This window comes from Naegleria gruberi (genome assembly GCF_000004985.1).
Source record: "Naegleria gruberi genomic scaffold NAEGRscaffold_4, whole genome shotgun sequence".
Classification (NCBI taxonomy): domain Eukaryota; phylum Heterolobosea; class Eutetramitea; order Acrasida; family Naegleriidae; genus Naegleria; species Naegleria gruberi.
In genome coordinates this window covers 558934-579438 of record NW_003163323.1, presented here as the reverse complement: position 1 = coordinate 579438, position 20505 = coordinate 558934, and the positions used below count along the sequence as shown (strand labels likewise).

The 20505-nt window shown below is 33.9% G+C and overlaps 13 protein-coding genes and 7 non-coding genes across 20 annotated transcripts; 15 read left to right on the top strand and 5 right to left on the bottom strand.

Moving 5' to 3' along the window:
• Window positions 1–67: 67 nt before the first annotated feature.
• NAEGRDRAFT_62777 (uncharacterized protein) lies at window positions 68–400 on the top strand (the record flags this gene model as incomplete). The annotated part of the gene is made up of 1 exon (XM_002682115.1): window positions 68–400. One exon carries the CDS (start codon window positions 68–70, stop codon window positions 398–400), a length of 333 nt encoding a protein of 110 aa, XP_002682161.1.
• A 289-nt stretch (window positions 401–689) lies between these two features.
• On the top strand, window positions 690–1601 carry NAEGRDRAFT_37668 (UbiE domain-containing protein). The gene has a single exon (XM_002682114.1). It carries the CDS (start codon window positions 698–700, stop codon window positions 1577–1579), a length of 882 nt encoding a protein of 293 aa, XP_002682160.1. The 5' UTR covers window positions 690–697; the 3' UTR covers window positions 1580–1601.
• A 243-nt stretch (window positions 1602–1844) lies between these two features.
• NAEGRDRAFT_t53 lies at window positions 1845–1918 on the top strand. The gene has a single exon. It is a non-coding gene; the product is annotated as a tRNA-Arg (tRNA).
• A 1141-nt stretch (window positions 1919–3059) lies between these two features.
• NAEGRDRAFT_62775 (uncharacterized protein) lies at window positions 3060–4040 on the top strand (the record flags this gene model as incomplete). Its single annotated transcript, XM_002682113.1, has 1 exon — window positions 3060–4040. One exon carries the CDS (start codon window positions 3060–3062, stop codon window positions 4038–4040), a length of 981 nt encoding a protein of 326 aa, XP_002682159.1.
• Window positions 4041–4459: 419 nt separating this feature from the next.
• NAEGRDRAFT_62774 (uncharacterized protein) lies at window positions 4460–5978 on the top strand (the record flags this gene model as incomplete). The annotated part of the gene is made up of 3 exons (XM_002682112.1): window positions 4460–4876; window positions 5227–5588; window positions 5639–5978. 3 exons carry the CDS (start codon window positions 4460–4462, stop codon window positions 5976–5978), a joined length of 1119 nt encoding a protein of 372 aa, XP_002682158.1.
• A 48-nt stretch (window positions 5979–6026) lies between these two features.
• NAEGRDRAFT_30359 (uncharacterized protein) lies at window positions 6027–7085 on the top strand (the record flags this gene model as incomplete). The annotated part of the gene is made up of 2 exons (XM_002682111.1): window positions 6027–6641; window positions 6708–7085. The coding sequence occupies 2 exons, from the start codon at window positions 6027–6029 to the stop codon at window positions 7083–7085; spliced, it is 993 nt and encodes a 330-aa protein (XP_002682157.1).
• A 138-nt stretch (window positions 7086–7223) lies between these two features.
• On the top strand, window positions 7224–8379 carry NAEGRDRAFT_56845 (uncharacterized protein; the record flags this gene model as incomplete). The annotated part of the gene is made up of 1 exon (XM_002682110.1): window positions 7224–8379. One exon carries the CDS (start codon window positions 7224–7226, stop codon window positions 8361–8363), a length of 1140 nt encoding a protein of 379 aa, XP_002682156.1. The 3' UTR covers window positions 8364–8379.
• A 110-nt stretch (window positions 8380–8489) lies between these two features.
• NAEGRDRAFT_t46 lies at window positions 8490–8563 on the bottom strand. The gene has a single exon. It is a non-coding gene; the product is annotated as a tRNA-Val (tRNA).
• A 182-nt stretch (window positions 8564–8745) lies between these two features.
• Window positions 8746–9819, top strand: NAEGRDRAFT_62771 (uncharacterized protein; the record flags this gene model as incomplete). The annotated part of the gene is made up of 1 exon (XM_002682109.1): window positions 8746–9819. One exon carries the CDS (start codon window positions 8746–8748, stop codon window positions 9817–9819), a length of 1074 nt encoding a protein of 357 aa, XP_002682155.1.
• Window positions 9820–10033: 214 nt separating this feature from the next.
• On the top strand, window positions 10034–11761 carry NAEGRDRAFT_46005 (uncharacterized protein; the record flags this gene model as incomplete). Its single annotated transcript, XM_002682108.1, has 1 exon — window positions 10034–11761. One exon carries the CDS (start codon window positions 10034–10036, stop codon window positions 11759–11761), a length of 1728 nt encoding a protein of 575 aa, XP_002682154.1.
• A 293-nt stretch (window positions 11762–12054) lies between these two features.
• On the top strand, window positions 12055–12539 carry NAEGRDRAFT_35163 (40S ribosomal protein S16; the record flags this gene model as incomplete). The annotated part of the gene is made up of 1 exon (XM_002682107.1): window positions 12055–12539. One exon carries the CDS (start codon window positions 12055–12057, stop codon window positions 12481–12483), a length of 429 nt encoding a protein of 142 aa, XP_002682153.1. The 3' UTR covers window positions 12484–12539.
• A 528-nt stretch (window positions 12540–13067) lies between these two features.
• NAEGRDRAFT_t54 lies at window positions 13068–13148 on the top strand. Its single transcript has one exon. It is a non-coding gene; the product is annotated as a tRNA-Leu (tRNA).
• A 1319-nt stretch (window positions 13149–14467) lies between these two features.
• NAEGRDRAFT_30189 (uncharacterized protein) lies at window positions 14468–15106 on the top strand (the record flags this gene model as incomplete). Its single annotated transcript, XM_002682106.1, has 1 exon — window positions 14468–15106. The coding sequence occupies one exon, from the start codon at window positions 14468–14470 to the stop codon at window positions 15104–15106; it is 639 nt and encodes a 212-aa protein (XP_002682152.1).
• A 158-nt stretch (window positions 15107–15264) lies between these two features.
• NAEGRDRAFT_t55 lies at window positions 15265–15336 on the top strand. The gene has a single exon. It is a non-coding gene; the product is annotated as a tRNA-Met (tRNA).
• A 93-nt stretch (window positions 15337–15429) lies between these two features.
• NAEGRDRAFT_t45 lies at window positions 15430–15501 on the bottom strand. The gene has a single exon. It is a non-coding gene; the product is annotated as a tRNA-Pro (tRNA).
• Window positions 15502–15825: 324 nt separating this feature from the next.
• Window positions 15826–15898, bottom strand: NAEGRDRAFT_t44. Its single transcript has one exon. It is a non-coding gene; the product is annotated as a tRNA-Met (tRNA).
• A 159-nt stretch (window positions 15899–16057) lies between these two features.
• NAEGRDRAFT_62767 (uncharacterized protein) lies at window positions 16058–17674 on the bottom strand (the record flags this gene model as incomplete). Its single annotated transcript, XM_002681952.1, has 2 exons — window positions 16058–17001; window positions 17056–17674. The coding sequence occupies 2 exons, from the start codon at window positions 17672–17674 to the stop codon at window positions 16058–16060; spliced, it is 1563 nt and encodes a 520-aa protein (XP_002681998.1).
• Window positions 17675–18166: 492 nt separating this feature from the next.
• On the top strand, window positions 18167–18991 carry NAEGRDRAFT_62766 (uncharacterized protein; the record flags this gene model as incomplete). The annotated part of the gene is made up of 1 exon (XM_002682105.1): window positions 18167–18991. The coding sequence occupies one exon, from the start codon at window positions 18167–18169 to the stop codon at window positions 18989–18991; it is 825 nt and encodes a 274-aa protein (XP_002682151.1).
• A 149-nt stretch (window positions 18992–19140) lies between these two features.
• On the top strand, window positions 19141–19213 carry NAEGRDRAFT_t56. Its single transcript has one exon. It is a non-coding gene; the product is annotated as a tRNA-Met (tRNA).
• A 112-nt stretch (window positions 19214–19325) lies between these two features.
• On the bottom strand, window positions 19326–20315 carry NAEGRDRAFT_46001 (uncharacterized protein; the record flags this gene model as incomplete). Its single annotated transcript, XM_002681951.1, has 1 exon — window positions 19326–20315. One exon carries the CDS (start codon window positions 20313–20315, stop codon window positions 19326–19328), a length of 990 nt encoding a protein of 329 aa, XP_002681997.1.
• Between the last annotated feature and the right edge of the window lie 190 nt (window positions 20316–20505).

Here is a 20505-nt window from a genome sequence, read left to right as displayed (position 1 = left end):
TTCTGCAATAACCACTTATCCTCAACTGATCCAGGAATTTCCTCACATTAACACAAACAAGGAAAAAATGTTGTTGGCAATAGAACACAATAGATTAGCATGGTTTTTTGCATCAGCCGAATTACAAGATGATAGGGATCTAGTATTGAAATCAATTGAATGTGGAATTCTTGCCAACAAACCCGATTTCACAGACCATATCAAAGAGGATTTATTAGACAAAGCTGTTGCTTTGGATATGAGAAGTTTAAGTTACCCTTCTTATTATAAAATGGAAGTGGAAGAAATGGAAAGATTTCTAATGAACAATTTGTTGCACAAACTGAAAGGAAACTCTAGGTGGTGCAAGTACATTATTTCCTATTTGGACTTTGAAAAGGAGTGTAAAATCATGTACTGATGAAGATGTTGTTTATCCTGAAGTTGGTGGGATGGAATCTCTGACAATTTGGAAAACTGCCTATGCATTCATTTTCGAATTATCTTTTTTCACAACAACAGCCTGCGGACAAAATAGATCTACTGAAAATCCATATCCAAAAGCAATAACACCATGACTTATTCTCAATCAAAATGGCATGTTTCAATGAATTGACCGCTACGCATGGATTAATTCTTTTCCATTACAAAAAAACAAAAGGTGTAAGTTTATTTATCTCTTGTATTGATACAAACCTGAAGACCAATTACAAAAAAAATGCAACAACAATCAACAGAACCAATCATTCTCGGAACAGAGGAATTAAAGAAAAAGTGGGACGAATTTTCCAAAATATTTCAAGAATTGTTAGAACCATCCACCAACATTACTGCCTACTCTTTAGTGTCCTTGTTGGGCATCAGAGAGCAAAATGATAAAGTTTTAAGAATTTTAGATTTAGGATGTGGAGGCGGAGGTGGCTCGTATTTGATCGCTTCATCAATGCACAAGGATGGTCATTTGACTTCTTTAGATTTATCAAAGGAAATGATTAAATTAACAGAAGAAAAATGTCAAGTTCTTACTCAAGCACCATTTAATAGAAAGATTGATTATGTGGATGCTTCTGCTGAGGAATTGCCTTTCGAAGATGAAACTTTTGATGCTGTCTTTTCTAATTATTGTTTGCATCTTGTTCCAAATCCTGATAAGGTACTTTCCGAGGTGTCAAGAGTTTTGAAAAAGTCAGGACGTGCCTGTTTTTCAGTTTGGGGAAGACCAGCAAACTCTCCACAATTTACTGTTGTTCCAAAAGTTATTATGGAATGCAAGAAGGAATGGGGAATGGTTGATAACAAGCCACCTGTCAGAAGTCCATTCCATCTGCACAATAGAGATCAATTGAGAGAACGTGTCTTATCTAGAGGATTCAAAACTTGTCTTTCTTGGTATCAATTCCAACCATTCCATGCTCTCAATGCAAAGGAATTCACTGAACTCAATGTAGGAACTCCAGATATCAGAAATCTTCTCCAAACTGTCTCTGAAGAACAAGTTCAACAATTCAAAACCAAGATGGAAACCTACGCTGATGAAATTTATCAAAGTAATAATCCAATGGGTAATGAAGTTACTATTGTTATAGCCACAAAGGAATAAAAATTTATCTAGTTTGCTTTCTACATCACCAATTAATTTCAGTGGAATAGATGAAATTTGTTAGCATTTAAGCACATGAGAAAGAAAGCAAAGATTATGTTACGTTAGTGTCCACTTTCGTTGTGTTTATTATAAAGTTGGGAGCGTTGTTTTATTTAAGAAAGGTTTCACTTCAATAGAAAATTTAAAGCAGTGTTGCAACCAAAGTAACCTTTCCCAGACCGAATAGAGCCACATTTGAAGATAAATTTCATTGAGAATGTAAGCCGTCATAGCTCAGTTGGATAGAGCACAGGACTTCTAATCCTGGGGTCGTGGGTTCGAGCCCCATTGTCGGTATCTGATTTTTAACTCAAAGCAAGATTGTTTTTTATCATCTCACCAAATGATTTGGTGGTGACGCGTTTGTTTAATATTTAACTATTTATTTTTTAATTTTATTAGTACATAAAATTCCAGTTTCTATTACAAAAAAATTTAAACGTTTATTAATCGAATGAACCCGACGGGTTCGTCCATTTGGAACGTCTTATTGAATTTTTAAGATTTTGTTGTATTGTTTTTGTACTCTTCCTCCAAAAAGTGAGAGGCCTCCTTGTATCTTGGGCCATTGTTCTTTGATAATACCTTGAATAGGTTTTGTCAGAATACCAAAGATATTCAGTTGGAATGAGTTTGGTGTTAATATTTCTGTCCTCTCTGTGCTTAGTACTGGTTCGAGATTGATTTTTTTTGATTTCTTCAATCATCCAGTTTCTTGCTGAATTCATTTCTGGGCATTCTATGAAGAGGTGTTCTGTGTCAAGGTTTTTGTTACATGTTGGGCATTGTGGGTTGTCTACTATGAGGCTTCTTAAGTGTCCATTTATCATGAGCCTCCAGATTGAGTATTTGTGAGTTGGGGTGGTATGTTCTTTGAGGTAATTGAGATTTGTTCTGTTGATGAGTTCGGATGTTCCTTGATCGTAGAGCTTTTCCCTAAGTACTCCTTTGATTCTACTTTTCCAAACTTTTTTCGAATTGGTGATAATTAATTGCCCTTGAGTTAGTAGATGTTGGGGTGCAATTCGATGTCCTATTCGTGAGGCTTGTTTGGCTTTCTTATCAGCGTAGTTATTTCCATCTGTTATTCCTGTATGAGCTTTTGTCCATTCGATGGATGCTTGAAGTTTTTTAGTGCTGATGAGGTTGGTAATTTCATCTTTGATTTGCTTAAATTGACCTTTGTAATTTGTGTTGTTAATTATTTTGACCGCTATTTCACTGTCAGTGAGTACCTTTGCATTGCTGTTTGGTGGTATGATGTGTAGTGCTGTTGTAATTGCTGATCTATTACAAAAAAATGGGTGCAAACAATTCTCTTCCAACCAAGCATATCAATTCAGGACATCACTCCAACACAAATGAATACCACCACCAATATTTTCTAATTGCAGGAGGACCTTCTGTTGTGATTTTTCAAGGCTTGGCTGATCAAATAATGTCTCTTCATCGAGGAGATCTATCAGAATTTTGCACTACTACCAACGAAACCTACAACAAATACAAACAATCGGATGAAAAATTGTTACGTGAAGAATTATTATTTATTTGTGATCATTTGTGCAAACATTTGCCTCATTATTTTCATGAACATCAAATGGAGAGAATGAGTTTGGCGGAATTATTAGTGGAATTGTGGAGTCAACCAAATTTTAGAGAGGAATATTTTGAAAATCGATTTAAATTGGATCCATATTTGGTATTACCAACATTGTGTTCATATCTGGAAAGAGGAAGTCAATTTAATGTGAAGAGAACTTGTTTTTTTGAGCCTGTGTTCACAAATCAAAGATATCTTACATGTGCTTATTCCACAAAAACTAGCAATTATCCTTACAAAACCAATCAATTGAGTTTTGAGCTTTTTGCAAATTGTTTTTCTTGTGACACTTGGGCTGATGTGGTTGCAGTCTCATTTTCGTTATCTGATTATGATAATCTTCAATATTTGAATACCTATTTCAATGAATGTAAAAGACTTTCTAAATTTACTTGCTATAGAATAATTTTGATATTTACTCACCCGGATGTTTTCCAGGAAAGGATAAAATTGGGTGTTAAATATCAAGGAAATACAGATCCAAATATTCGTAAAGAATTGAATAGATTAAAGAAAGACTGTGCACTAATCATCAATTCTCTCATTACAGAGACATTGAAAGTAATGATAAATAACCAAGACAACAGCTATCCAAATAGAACATATGAATATCATATTGTGAATACATCCCATGATTCTGATATGAAGGAATTACTGAATTGTTTAGCCATAGGAGCTAATTCACCTAGAAAGTGTTTTATTACTCACAGGTTTGATTTACCTCTTTTTGTAATTCCAAATAATGATTTTAAACATAATTTACATGGAGCTTTACAAATGAGACGATTAGATGACATTATTCTTGATTTTATTCATTAATTTGAAATGAATATCTCTAACTGTTAGGACAATACAACTGGTTGAGGCCCTTCCTCATAGCCACTCCTTCAACTTGTCCTTCATACTTACCTGTACGAAGAAACAAATCTGGTTCAAACAGGCGATTCAAAAAACCACTAAGAATACTTTTAGAGAATAAGCTCTATCTCAATACATCATATATTGTAAACAGTTGGACCTTATTTACAACATTAAAAAAAATGGGTCTCTCTCATTCCTTTCTCGATCATGTTATCCTCCTCGGACCAACGAATTCAGGAAAATCAACAATCTTTGGCTATCTGCTCAATAACAGAATTTCTGTCCATCCTCCAACTATTGTTTATGGTAGAGTTTCTTAAATTTTCTATAATTAATTGTTAATTGATTCCGAATATGATAAAACAAATTTATTGAAAATGATTAATGCAGAACAAGCACAGATCGAAACTGAACATGTCCGAATTAAGCATCTTTATGATTATGGTGGATATACCTGTGGAAAAAAAGAATGGAAAAATAACCTTACTGATTTGCATTCAAATGTTTTGAGTGGAATTGTTTATTGTGTTGATTGTGCAGACACAAATAGGTTTGAGGAAGCAAAGGAAACCTTAAAAGAAATTATGGAAATTGAGCAAGTGAAAAATGTTCCAATAGTTATCTTAGGAACTCATTGCGATAAATTAAAGGATGGACAAGTTGGAAATTTAGAGAAAGTATTGGAAATTGAGGAGAACTTGGGAGATCGTTTTAACAACCCAGAATTGGAAAGGTCAATGAAATTGTTTTATTGTACTATTTCTAGAAAGGAAAGCTGGATTGACCCATTTAAGGTAAGTTTCTGATATACGTTCAGGTTTTGGAAACCTTGTTAAAGTGGTTGATGGAAAATGATTGAGATTAGATTCAGTAATAGAGTTTTTAGATATCCGCGATAAACCCTTCAAGAACTTCTTAATTGATATTATAATTGATTAAATTATTAAAATTAATTATTAAAATTGAAAAAAATTGCCAAAACATTAAATACTTGTTTTTAGAAAGATTCAATATTATGAATTTTAAAATAGAAGAATCACCAATATTCCGAACCAATTCTGTGTTGGATATCTATGTTTCTCTCCCATGTACTCTCAGGGAATTATATTTTGGTTGTAACAAATTAATTACCTTCATTCGGAAGGTTAGAATTCAAGGACAATCCATGTCCATGTTGGTGGAGAGGGAAATACAAATTCCCAGAGGATTTAAATATCGGAAAAGAATTGTTTTTGAAGGAGAAGGTGAATTTGATGATCAGGTAAAGGATAGAAATTCATCAACTGGTGATTTGGTTGTAATTGTGGAACCAGTGAAGGAAAAGGATTTAAAATTGGAGAGAGTTGGACCTGATCAGGAGCATTTGAAATATGTTCATACTCTTACTCTGAAAGAAGCATTGACAAGTGAATTGGTTTCTTTTCAAATTGATTTATTTGGTGTGAAAAAGTTGGATGTTAGAATTGATAATAGTCAAAATTTAATTACTCCAGATTATTTTCATGTGTAAGTTTAAGAGATTTCATATGAAGGAATATTCTAATTCATTTGAAAAGTGTTAAAGGAGAAGGAATGCCAACAGAGGATGAAACATTTGGGGATTTGGTCATTTATTTCAATATTCAATTTCCAAATAAGATTTCTCCAAAATCAACTCAACAATTATTGAAAATTCTTTCAAAATATGAAAGTAGCCAAGAATATGTCACTCCTTCTGAATCTACTGCAACTCCTTCTGATACTGCATCTAATCATAATGTAGACAAAAATTCAACAGTCAAGACAAGTGATTCATCTTCCACTTCATCAGACAATCAAGGAAGTTTATTAAGAAATTTATTTTGGAGCAAGACACTCACCAGAGCACAATCTCTCTTCGGAAGTCATCAACAATAATTTTCACATTAACATCTTGGTTGACAACTTTACAATTAATCTAAAAAAATGCTTACACTGCTCCTTGTTGGTGCCATCATTATTGTTGGTTATATTTTACTCCGAATTTATGTAGTGAATGGACCAAGAACACCTTCGGAATTTCTTCCTCAAAATTTGAAAAACAAGAATATTGTAATAACAGGTGCCTCTAATGGTATTGGACGATTTACAGCAATAGAATTATTTAAAAAACAAGCTCGCGTAATTTTGGCCTGTAGAAACGAGGAAAAGACCAAACAAATGATTAGAGACATTCTCAACGAATGCAAAAATGTTAAAAATTGTGGAACTCTTGAGTTTGTCAAGTTGAATTTGGATGATTTGGAAAGTGTTAAGGATTGCTCTGTGGAAATTTTGAAAAAAGTTGATCATGTTGATGTTTTAATTAATAATGCTGGATCCCTCTCTGGTGACATTAAATACAATTCAAAATATGAATGTGAGGAGATGGTATTCTCGAATGCTATTGCTCACCATTTGTTAATTGAACTGTTGTGGAGCAATATGGAAAACAATCCAAATGGATCTAGAATTGTCGTTGTTGCCTCCAACGCTCATCAATTTGTGAGTGAGAATGATTTTTATCAATCCTCCACAAAAACCCATTCAATGAAGCAATATGTAAACGGAAAACCAAGAATTAACTTCCTTCCAAAACTTCTTTCTTCATTTGAGGTTAACAAGCAGTACGGTCTCTCTAAGCTGTGCAATATTTATCAAACTTTCCATTTTCATGAAGAAAGAATTAGCAAATCAAAACATGCCAATATTACAATCAATTGTTGCCATCCAGGTGCGATAAGAACTGGCTTGATGTCATCAAATCAAATGCCACTTGTCTTCAAGATTGTATTTTCTCTCATTGAATTGTTATTCTTCAAAAATGTAGAACAAGGATCTCAAAACACTCTCCACCTTGCCTGCTCCTCGAGTGTGAATGGAATATCTGGCCAATACTTCCACGATTGTCATATTGCACAACCAAGCTCACTCACATTCAACAAACAACTCCAAAACGAATTCATTTCCATCACCAATGAAATAATCAAACCCTATCTTCAATAATCCATCCATAAATTGATTAATTTGAAAATGTATCAATCACTCCTCTCAACAGCTCACTAAAACCCAATCAAAATTGAATCATTGCATTTAAAAACCAATTTCAAATTGCTTTCTAAAATTAAAAAACAATCAAAAAAAATGGCACTGGCTGATATTCTAAGCGGAAATTCAATCATTCCATCTCCGCCATCATCATCATACGGTGATCGAGTTTTATTCTTTGCCAGGAATGCTCTGCTTCCATCATGGAGTGCTAAAGCAGCAACACAACTCATGATCCATCCACTTTATCGAACACAAATTATTCTGCAAACTCAATCATGTTCTAAAATTCCCGAACACGATAAATTGAATTATTTCCATGAAAAGTTTAGTGCACCAACATTGATTGCTGCCGATGATGGATTGTTTTCATTGTGGAAGACTTTGGTTTATACATTGGTGAAGAATATTCCATCTCTTGCCGTTCAACACATTTTGCAAAAACATGTCTTGACAAGAGTTTCAAATGATAATTTAAAGATTGCTATCAGTTCAATCTTGACAGATATTGTCATGTATCCTTTGGATTTAATTGAAATTGTTTATATGGCTGATAGATCAGAGGATGGTAAATTTATTGGTGGACAAACATTCCAATTCAAAGGGTTATTGGATTGTATTCGTCAAATGTATAGTGATAGTAAGGAAGAATTGGAAAACTCTGGTGAACAAGCAAGTTTCTTTTCAATTATTTCACATGCTTTCTATAGAGGTTTCTTATTTAGAACTGTATTTGTATCAACACCAACTCATTTATTGAATGCCTATGTGGAAAATGTTGTCCAAGAAAAGGGCAAACTCTTTGGTTCTTGGAAGGATGTCACAAAACAAGGCATGAAGAATTTCTACTCTCAATTGACAGAAACTCTTGGTAAACCAAAGGAATTCTTGAAGGGTAAACTCATGTTTATTGCCAGAAGTTATCTCTTTAAGAGTTTAATCTATTTCTTACTGTATCCATTTGATACAGTCTCTAGAAAATTACAAGTTAATGGTCAACCAGGATTTGTAAAGAAATATTCAAGTGTTAAGGATTGTGTTGCAACCACTCTCCATGAAGAATGTAGTGATAGTTTGAAGGATATGACTGTAAATAATGGATTCTTGAATGGTTATCTTTTCCGTACTCTGTCTATTCCACTAGTTTTATTGATCCCTCCTTTGGTTATCAAAATGTTTGCAAGCTCAAATGCAAGTACCAACAACGAAAGATTTGGTTTACTTTCATACCAATAAATTATATCCTTGTACCTCAAAAGGTTCAATTCTTAAAAGATGGCATGGATCTTATTTCACATCTATAGCATCTAAGTCTTTTTCTCACTCTAAAAAGATCAATGATGTCATTTAATAGTAAAAGGATACAGCGAGCGGGGCTTGAACCCGCGACCTTAAGCGTGTTAGGCTTACGATCTAACCAACTGATCTATCGCTGCTTGTGTTTATTTTATTAATGAATAAACAATATTCAATCATTTTATATTATCTATAATCATCGTTTTCCAAAATCGCTTTCGTTAGAATGCACCAAAAGCGTTGTCATTATTTACTCTTTTTCTATTTGTTAATGAGATGATACAGCAAATACGTGTCAATAAGAATTAAATAATTAAAAAAAATGAACGATCGTAGAAGTGCCCTTTTCGATGATGTTGGAAGCTTTCCAAGCTCTTTCGATCCAACCTCACCAACACCACAACAATCTCTTGATTTCTTTGACTCTGGATTTAGTTCGAGAAGTATAGGAGGAGCTTCATCCCCACAAATGATGGATAATTCTTCGGGAGCAATGGATGGTTCGATGAATAATCAAGGAATGAATGCTCCAGGTTTTGGTGGTTTATTTGGAGGATTTTTCGGTAATAATACATCAGCTGGTGCTAATCTTTTTCAAAATCCAACAGCTGATTTTATGATCAACATGGGAGTGAATCAATTATATGGAAGTGTAGGAGAAAAGACTAATGAAGTGACTAGTAGATATTGGCAATGGTTTGATGGACTTAAATGTTATTTTAATGTTACTAATAGTTATGTGAGCAGAAAATTACTCCTTGTTTTATTCCCATTTAAAAAGTTTGATACAAGCTATGAATACAATAATAATAACCAAAATCAAACTCAAGAACGTCATTTAAGTGACCCTGATTTGTATATTCCATTGATGGGATATATTACCTATGTATTATTGGTTTGTTTTATTATGGGAGCACACAAGGAATTTAAACCTGAATTGTTGTACAGTATCGGAATGAAAGGATTTATAACATCACTTTTGGAAATTGCCATTGTGAAATTTGGATTTTATGCCTTGGGTGTTCAAAGCAGCTTGGGTGTACTTGATGTTGCTGCATTCTCTGGCTACAAGTATATTGGCATTATCATCACTCTAGTATTGTCATTATTATTTGGAAATTATGCCTATTATCCTTCTTTATTAATCCTTGGAATTATGATGGTTACTTTCATGATTAAATCTTTGAGAAGATCTAGTGTTCACTCCTCAGACAATAGTATGAGATTAAGGTTGGATACTAATACAGCCAAAAGAAATTATTTCATTTTCATTGTGGCAATTCTCCAAATCCCATTATTCTTCTTCCTTACATTTAGTTATGCCAAGCCACTCTTCTCCATACCTGGTGCTGCTCCTTTATTGGATCCAACAAATATTGCCACTCCTGTTCAATAATTTTATTATAAACAATTAAATATTTAATTTCTTAACTATTCCATAAAATTAATTTATTTAAATAAACAATTCAAAAAATTTGAGGACAACTGCAAGTCGCGGCTCACCGTCATCAACTCTTTCATTTCAGAATCAAAGAGAATCCTCAGATTTTCACATTAGATTGTAATAAATTCAAACGATTTATGGTTGTTTTAATAATTTCTCACAAAAAATGGGTCCACTGCATGTATCTCAGCACGACAAGAAGAAACCCAAACACAGAAGACGAAAGAAACAATTTTTGAAAGCTCAAGCCTTAACAAGAGTGTGTTGGGAAAATGAGAAAAGCATAGATGAATCTGGTAAAACTAGAGTTTACAAAATGATAAAAGAATGGGAATTCCTTAAAGGAAATAATATTCAATCCAATGAACCCATTCTATCAGTATATGGTGTAAATGATACCATTCCAAAAGAAATCTCCTCAAATACTATTATCGTCACAAAAGAAGGAATGGTTGAAATGGCCTTGTTGAAATCAGTATTGCCTCCAAGTCTATTGGAAGAATGCACTCAACTTTGTAGGGAGATGAGTGAATGGTTAGCTACTGAAAAGGATATTGATAAGGGAAGTTTCTTTTCTGGATGGTGGACAATGAATATGCCAATGGGATACAAATGTGCTGATAGCTTTCGATTTGAGCTAGTTGATACCAAAGTGAAACAGATACAAGCTCTCTTACATGATACCTTTCAACATATTTTGGAATTGGCAAATCCCAAACTATTTGCTAAATTATCCAAATTGACAGAAAGAGGTCAAACTCCAGTTGTATGTTTCAACATGATTCCAACAAGAAATGAATCAGTCAAGGAGAAATTCCAAGGCTCATATAAGTCTACAGATAAAGTCAATCGTCCAAAGACAAATCATCGTGACAGAAATGATATGGGAATCTCTGCCATGTTCTATATGGGAAAATTTGGAGGTGGATCCCTTCAATTGATTCGAGTGAATGAACATACTCCAAAAACACTTGTCCACATTCAAGCAGGTGATGTTGTCTTGCTGAGAGCTAACAAGTATCGTCATGCTGTTTCTCCAACTCGTCCTCAAAGTTTTCCACTTGCCAATTCTTCCCAAACTGAAGTTGATGATGTGAAAATTTGTGAAAATTCTTCTCCAACATTGAATAATCCTCAAGCTGATGATAATACTCCAACTCTTATCAATACTTGTCCAAAGCAAGAACCCACTGATGGAGACAACCCAGTTCAATCATCCAAAGAGCCTTCCAATGATTATGAACAGAAGAGATTTTCCTTCATCTTTTTTGCTCATCGTTCACATTTCAAACACAGCAAGGTCTATTGTGGAATGGGACAAAGGCAAGCACTCAATGCTTTCAAAGCTGACCATCCCTACTATCAAAGCCAGAGAATGAAGAAGAAGCTTGGTGATGATTGCCTTGACCAGAGTTTAATCCTCACAGAGAAGAGAAAACCTATCAAGAGAAATTATGCCCTCTTCAATGAATGTGGTGATGATAAACAAGAGGAAAGTGATGAAGAGGAATATCAACAGTATGAACCCAAACCAACCACAGAGGAATATACCATCAAGGTTATTGTTGACCATGAAAAAGTATTCAAGGGAAGTGATCAATCTAGAAAATCCTACTTGTATCATATTCAATGGTTGGGTTATCCAGATGAGACTTGGGAACCTTATGAACATTTGGATGATTGTCAGGTGTTTGAAGATTACTTGAAACACCATAATATTTCCCTATTTGATGAAGAAGAGGAAGATAGGAAGGTTGATGATTCAATGTTATTACCAGCTTGGATGCATGAAGATGAAAGCCTATTTGAAGCTCTCCTTCCTATTATTTGTTGTTCGACTGATAATCCTCGTCATCATCTTGATGATGTTCCTCCCTTTGATTTTAATTATTAAAGAATTAAATTAATTAAAAACATTTAGATGACACTATATCGACTGATGAGAAGGATATTGGAAGCTATTAAGAATAAGCCTTCAGAGCATAACAATGTTGTTAGTAAGATAACATATTCATTAAATTTTAAATAATTATGATGGTAAAGGGCAAGCGTGTTGCCTTTTTATTATTGTTCGTCGCAGCTGGACAAGGTGCTTTTGCAGGTACAAAATTTTTATTGTAATACCAACCAGTGAGTGGTAAACCGCAAAAATTTGGAAATTTTGTTGAAAAAAAATAACTAAACGCCATGTCTGCTGAACTCGTTCAAACCTTCGGTAAGAAGAAGACTGCTATTGCCGTTGCCCAATGTAGAAAGGGTCAAGGTCTCATCAAAGTTAACGGTACTCCACTCGAACACATCCAACCAGAAATCTTGAGATTCAAGCTTTTCGAACCTGTTCTCTTGTTGGGTAAGGATAAATTCAAGGGTGTTGACATCAGAATCAGAACCAGAGGTGGTGGTAAGGTTTCTCAAGTCTATGCTATCAGACAAGCTATCTGCAAGGGTCTCGTCTCTTACTATCAAAAGTATGTTGATGAAGCTCAAAAGAGAGAAATCAAGCAAGCTTTGTTGGAATTCGATAGATCCCTCCTCGTTGCTGATCCAAGAAGAAGAGAACCAAAGAAGTTCGGTGGTCGTAAGGCTAGAGCTCGTTTCCAAAAGTCATACAGATAAATGTTTCACTCTACCATACGGTATGGGTGCACCACAATAAATTCAAAAAAATTATTAAATTATTATTCTTATTATTTGGAAAGATGTTAAAAATCTTTCATTAACAAGGAGATATCGTTGTTAATATTTTGTTGATAATTTTCTGGTTCAAAAAAATGCAAAACAAATCCAATTTGAAAGTCAATGAAATTGTTTGTACTTCCAAGTAGTAGTAACCACAATTCAAGTAGTATTAATCAACAAGAATTTAATGTAAATGATCCGTCGTAATGTGTTTAAATTTTGAGAATTTTATTTTGAGTGGAGTTATTGTTAGAACAGATGAAGAATTCTTGCACTATTCATTCATGATAAAGGAGCAAAATTATTGCATTAGATGTGAAATTGTCTGTATTTGCGATTGAATCAAAAGAAAGATTCATTATCCGAATAGATTCCGTTCTGGATTTAGTGTATTATTAGGTCATTAGAGGGCTGAAAAAGTCATAACAAGGTCTAGAGAAATCTAACTCCAAAACAATACGAACGAGCTCAGTAATGATGGTAGTATTATATATTACCAACATTTAGTTCAATGACATGAAGCAGGGGTTCCCGAGTGGTCAAAGGGGGTAGACTCAAGTTCTACTGCGCAAGCTTCGTGGGTTCAAATCCCACCTTCTGCAACTTTTGCTTCTTTATCACTCAACTTTTTATGCCATGTTACTTATTTTATATCATTATCCTCTCCAACATGTCTATTATCTATTCTGAAAAGATTGTCCAATAATATTGAGTATTCATCAAGAATATTAAAAATGATGATGAGAACCACGTGTTACCTTTTTAAAAAATTGCTGAAACGGCTTGGCAATTTACAACTATAATATATAGTAGTTTATTTTCACACAAACCCAAAACATCAATTTCTTGTGTTGGACTTCCTAAACTTCATCTTGCTTAAGTGGTTGATGGACTGTTGTGAGTCTCTCTCATCATGTTTAATTTATCATCATACATGCTCGGAAAAACTCATTGAGATTGTATTTGAACAATGATTTTCAATTAATTAAAAGAGTTAGGTGGCTCCTAATCTGACGGTTTGTGCAATGTCTGATTGAAACCAAATCAAAGTGAGCAATTAAGCTCAAACCCTGATCCCTACAAAAAATTGAGTTAATAGTAGATGCAACCCGTGAGCTGCTTTCAGCTATTAAACTGAAAAGAACAGATACTACACTCGATCAAAGCCAATTGGCCGAGAAAGATGGTTTTGAGAATTGCATAAGGCACACAGTATTTATTCTGTTGGTTGTGGAGTGAAGAATGACAAAATGTTTGTGGTATTTTAATAAATTTTAATGCCTTGTTCAACTATTGATATTGAACATGTAGCGAATCTTAATAAATCATTTTTATGATGGAGCAGTTCAGTCAATGATTGAATCCAAAGAAGGTGTTTGGAATATTGGAAAGAATGTGAGAAGCAAACTAGACTTTCAATTAAGGTGGCAACTTTAAACTAATGAATAAAACAAATAAGTGACAAAAGACTACAGCACCACAGGTTCCCAAGTTGTCTCCAACCTCAGTACTGATGTGGCTCGACGATGCTTAACTTCTCAAATCGGACGGGATGAGGTGCATTCATCGTGATATGGCCGTAGCCATCAACTGCTTTGAAATAAGTAAGATAAATCATTTATTCCAGTACATGTTTTAGAATTTAAGGAAATGGGTGTATGCTATTACTCAATCCGTTGATTCGTATTCTTAATATTTAAAATTGTACAAATATCATTCTCTCACATGATTTTGAAGTATCCAAGAGGATGAAATGGCACTCATTTCTTGCGCAAATTCCACAGATCAATAATTAGTGCTCACGACAGCGCTTTGGTTTCGGATACAGAATCCACCATAAATGGCATTCACACTAATGATTATGCATTTTCAATCACAAAAAAACAACTTTACTGTATTATTACAAATAACAAATAACAAAATGGTCTACAAAATTTATGGTGCTGCTCAATCAACTTGCGTTCAACGTGTTTTGACCACAATCAAGGAGAAAGGTTTAGAATATGAACTTGTTCCTGTTGATTTAATGAAGGGAGAACACAAGTCACCATCCTACTTGGAAAAGCATCCATTTGGTGTCATTCCAGTCTTGGAAGATGATGGGTTCTTGATTTATGAATCTCGTGCTATCTGTCGTTACTTGGAAGCCAAACATAAGAGCCAAGGAACTGAACTCATTCCAACTGAGCTCAAAGCTTTGGGTCTATTCGAACAAGGTGCTTCCATTGAAACTGCTTACTTTGATTCAAATGCTTCTGGTTTAGTTTTCGAAAAGTTATTTAAGGGAATGATGGGATATGGAGCTGCTGATGAAGCTCGTGTCAAACAATTGAGTGAAAAGTTAGCACTCAATTTGGATGCCTATGAAAAAGTGTTGGCTAAACAAGAATTCATTGGTGGAAATCAATTCACCTTAGCCGATTTGTATCACTTACCATATGGAAACTTGTTGTTCGCTATTGGATTGGGTAATTTATTGTTGGATCGTCCACTTGTTAAAGCTTGGTGGGAAAAGATTTCATCAAGACCTTCATGGAAAGCTGTTTCAGGACAACAATAAATAATACTGTAATTCCTTCATAGAATAATTCCACAAATTTCTCTTCCAATCTTGAATAAATTTTATCTTTGCAAAGTGAAAAGCTAATGTTGCCTCAATTCACTTTCATCACTTGGCCAATATCAATTAGAATAAAAACTTTAAGAAAAGAAATGCAAAGCAAATTGGCGCAGCGGAAGCGCGATGGGCTCATAACCCATAGGTCCTAGGATCGAAACCTAGATTTGCTAGACATTTTACAATTTTGGAATTGAAATGTTCTAAAAATATTACTGAGGTTTGCAAAACTGTACCTTAATGATTTCTTTTAAAACAAAAGATAAGGGGACCAGTGGGAATCGAACCCACGGCCTCTCGCACCCAAAGCAAAAATCATACCACTAGACCATGGTCCCTAACATTATTAATAACAAATTTCTGACATATCCGTCTATTTGTTTTTGGAAAATCACTAAACCCAAGATTTCATTTTGCAGAAGAGTTGAAAGAGGGATTGAGATAGTGTTCCTATCTGCACTTGCGCCTCATTTTAACGCAAAATACATTAAAAAGTACTATGCTAAAGTGAAGTGACAGTTTTAGAAATACATCAAGGTTGACCTAAGGGTTATTAACATATTTCACTGATTGAAGTTGATGTTTTAAGGATTATCCTGAAAGTTGTGTAATTATGGACTTATTGTCCACTCATTGTTGGAAATTAAAGGATGCAAAAAAGATGGGGTCTGTGAGGATCGAACTCACGACCTTAGGATTATGAGACCTACGCGCTACCGACTGCGCCAAGACCCCGACACATTATATACCTTTTCCAGTTTCTCCATTAACCTTAATATCGAAATTAACCTTGAAACAACAACGGTGTACTTGTGATATTTCAATCATGAACCTCTACTGTAAACTTAATAAAGGAATGTATTCTTTTACTATTTATTTTTAACAAGAGCCATCTCAGTGTATCAATTCGTGCATAGAAGATTCAGCATCTTCTTCTTCCATATTCCAAGTTATTTCAGCATGTGTATCTATCAAGTAAGTCGATTTAAATGCATCAAGAGTTTCTAGTAGACCCTCAGAGAATTTAGGTCTCTTAAACCCATATTGGCGTTGTTCTTGAATTGCTGAGAGGAAATTGGTATAGCAATGTTTGTTTTTAGCACTAATAACTTTCTTTCTAATAAAATCTGATTGTAAAGTTTTGAGATCAATATAAGAAACCAAAATCAATTTGCATGCATGTTCAACATTTCCAAATGATTCTTCACTTTCGGTTTCGTCTTCTTCTGATGTTGAGCTATGTCTAGAGAGTGATGAAGAGCTATGTCTAGAAAGTGATGAAGAGCTAGCATTATTTTTCTGGGATGATTCAGCTTGAGGAGACCTTAATCTCTTCTTTTGTTCCTTGTATGAGATGATTTCATCCGTTGGAGAACAATCTGTAAAAAATCCACTGGTCAACATTTGAGCTCTTACATGAGTTTTCTTTTCAGGCATTTGGGTTGATTCCGTTGATTTCAACATGAGGGAATAGCAACCTCTCTTTGTATCAACAACAGATGTCAAGGCAACGACAGCATCTCTAGGTTTTAAAATCCATGAAAATCCTTTCATATTAATTTGTAAATGAGTAATCGAATGGGCATACTTGTTTTGAGGTGAAATTGGTATAAAATCTATTTGATTAATGCCTTCAAGTCCCATAATTTCCTTTCTTAGATGGGTATGTGAAAACACTGTAAAGGCTTCTTCCTTAGTACATGGCAAAATAAATACTTGCTTTAACAACTTTCCATTCTCTTTTTGGAAATGATTATGTTCAGTCAATGATTCAATTGATTTATCATTGAAATGGAATTCCTTTTTAGACATGTAACAAGCTCTCTTACCACCCTTTGCTAATTATCACATTTTAATAATTTCAATCATAATAATTCGTTCATAAAACATACCAATATTAACTTCATCCCAAACATCCATATCAAAATTGAAACTCATAAATGAAAAGAATGTAATATCTCTATCTGTAACTAATCCATCAAATTTAGGAATATATTCCATATATTTGGTTGATTTTTTAACTGCAATTGATGAAATAAATGCAGCATCCTTGTGCTTGATGAAATTCTTGAAATGTGTCGATGAGGTAAATCTTGGATAATTGTCATTCTTCAAACTATAGAATACACTTGTTTGAACCTCATCATAAATACCTTCATTAACCAATAAATGCTTATCATTCAACAATTGTGAAACCTTCTCAAATTCTTCAATAATTGATTGTCTTTGTTGACTTGAAATATTAATTTCGTGTTGACTATTTGGTAAAATGTAGGTTTTTAAAATTGTGATTGCCTTTTTAGTTTTGTTTTCTTCAAATTTCAATCTTTTAAATTCTTCAACATCTTCAAAAAACATAAATGGTTCTTCATTGTGTTCTTTTTTGAGATATAATCTAAATTCCTCTTTAGCTTCCGGAACATCAAAAATAGCTTCAAATGGAAATTCGTAAGTTTGACTTAGTTGTTCTAGGTTGATGGTGGAAGAATTATGTCTTCGGTGTAATTTCATCATGATGATGTAAAAATGTGTCAGTTATCAAAAGTGTTGGGTGTTATCTATTTTTTTTAATTTTAAAAATTTATTTTAAAAATAGTCCGTTTAAATATTTCATTATTCAGTGCGGTGATTTAATTGTTTCCAATGCAATCAATTTCAAAATAATAACATTCCTTCCCGATTCTTATCAATTATTTCTAATTGTAAAGAAAAATATTGTGTTGAATTTCAGAAGAGTTTTTATTTTTATTCGATAGAAGATGTAAACATCAAGAAGCTTTGAATTGATGAAGAAAGTTCAAAACGAAAGCAAGTTAATGTTCTAATAGGAACCAGGTCATATTATTTTTATTCGAAACTGTAGATACAAAGTTTACAAATGAGATTCATTCACAAAATTCTTTGCAAATACTCAAAAAAGAGCGTTTACCTTTTCAAGAATAATTGCATCATATTGAAATGTGACTCTCAGGCATTTTGACATTTAATTCATTCAAAAAAAATATGAAAGCTGTCATTCTTTTACTTGCTCTCATTGCTCTCCTTTTTACTATCCACAACTCTAACGCCTGCAGCTGTGATAAATGTCTTTGCTCTGGCAACTCTCAATGTCCAGTTCCATTAAAACAATATCAAGCTCATGTCAGAAATTTGACATGTAGTGCAGGAAGTCACTTTGAAAGATTAAATTTATACATCGATTCTCCACAACAAAACAGCTCATTCTACTATGATACCTACTCTGAAGTTGAATATAACAAGTATGTCTCTGGTAAGAGTGCTTCTTCTGTTTACTCAACCATGTTTCCAGTGGCTTGTTCAGGATTAGATGCCAAGTCTGCAAGTATTTCTCCATATAATAAGTTGTTTTTGGTGATCTCTTGTGGAACTGATGGAGGTTGTATGGCAAGATATGCAATTACTCAGAGTTGCTCACCAGATCACTATTTGACTGCCAAATTGCCAAAGGTTTCGTTTAATTCTGGAGAAGTGTTCTCACTTGATGTTACCTTTTCGAATGTGAATTATTCAATGCCAGTCACTTTGAGTTTAGATGATTCTAGTGTTACATTGAATGGAGTTAGTACTAGACAATTGACTGATGGAAAGGTTACATTCTCTGGATTATCACTCAACTCTCAAACAAGCAAGAGTTCAGTATATATTTTTGTAAAAGGTAAATACTTGGATACTGAAGTCATTGGTGGTGGAAGTGTTAGTATTGGAGCTGGTTCTACATCCACTGGAAGACAAAATTCAACAACTGGTTCATTTTCATTGTCTTTGATTGTAATTGCAATTGTTGCCATGTGTGGATTAATTGTTTAACAAAAGTTTATTATAAATCATATCACATTATTGAAATATCAACCCAATTCATACATTAATTGTCAATATTCATAAAACTGTTCCTATTAGGTAAACCTAGGAACTCAGTTAAGGTTAATGAAGAAACTGTAATAGGTATATAATGTGTCGGGGTCTTGGCGCAGTCGGTAGCGCGTAGGTCTCATAATCCTAAGGTCGTGAGTTCGATCCTCACAGACCCCAACTTTTGCCCTTTTCTGCACGAAAATAGAAGGAATAAGAGGACAATCATGTCAAATTTAAAAGCAATGAAATTGAGATTTTGGAATATGTTCTCAGGCTGTATTCAGTGATGCTATAAAGTCCATAATTTAAGGACAAGATCTGCTATTTCTGATCTGTTTTCATTCACGATAGCTGCTTGTGCATGATACAAATCTACATCTGCTCTCATCCAGCTCATTTGTCTTAAGTTTGAAATCAGTTTCGCAATCCATGTTGCCTTTGAATCGCCATTGAAATAGAATCGTGACTTGTCTACGTTTTTTAAATCCTCAATGAAAGCTCCTTCTTCATCATAACATACACTTTTAACTAGTTTGGATTTTAAATGAGGTAGAGGCTTACTCTTATCTGTCTGATTATCTGAAATATCTCTGTATGGGGCTATGGCAGAAGACTGATAGGCCACTTTCGTTTCATCCTTTTTACAACTGCAGAGAGCAATTCTCCTCTTACATGATTTCAATGCCTGATAATAATTGAGTTTTGGGGAGGCTAATTTACAAATCATTGCTTCCTCTGATTGATTAGAATCATCCAACAGCATTTCATTTCCCGTTCCCTTATAAAAAAATGCTTTCATTCCATAGTGAAAGAATGTGCTCACAAGGCATCTGACAGAAATGAGAGGAGATGCCATGGCTACATAATTTTCCAATTGGAAAATAAAACACTTCTCCTTTAGCTGAACAACAATCTTTTCTTTTTCATTATCAAACAATGAACCCATTACATATCTACAGTACAATCCTCCCAAAGAAGAACCAACAAATGAAATCTTGTGTTCAACTTTTTCATCAAACTCATCCACCTTTCCCTCAATTCTTTCCTTTAATTCGGAAATCAATCGATCCCCTCCATTCTGAATACCATCACCTGTTTTACTCCAATTATTTGACCAAGTATCCTTATCGTCATTTGCTTTCATATTAAAAACTATATAATTTTCCTCCCGATACTCTTCCTCTTGATTCAATTTTTTGAACCGATCCTCCATAAACTTCATATGGCCTGTATTACCTTGCAATCCATGAATAAGAACCACCAAATGATGTTGCGCCATTTTTTTCTCTTAGTATTTTTGAACTTGTTTTCCCAAGTTCATCTTGATAAAAATTTTTCAAAAATAAAGAACACTAAGAATTCTAATAGTAACTACTGAGATATTTCTGGGTACTGGCGTTAGTTAGTAAATAATTTAGGAATTATCAATTCTTATGTTTAAAAATTCGAAAGCTCAATTAAAGTTGTAG

What these genes read in the sequence shown, in the direction of transcription:
- NAEGRDRAFT_37668 (XM_002682114.1), top strand. Translation starts at nt 698, where the DNA reads ATGCAACAACAATCAACAGAACCAATCATTCTCGGAACAGAGGAATTA.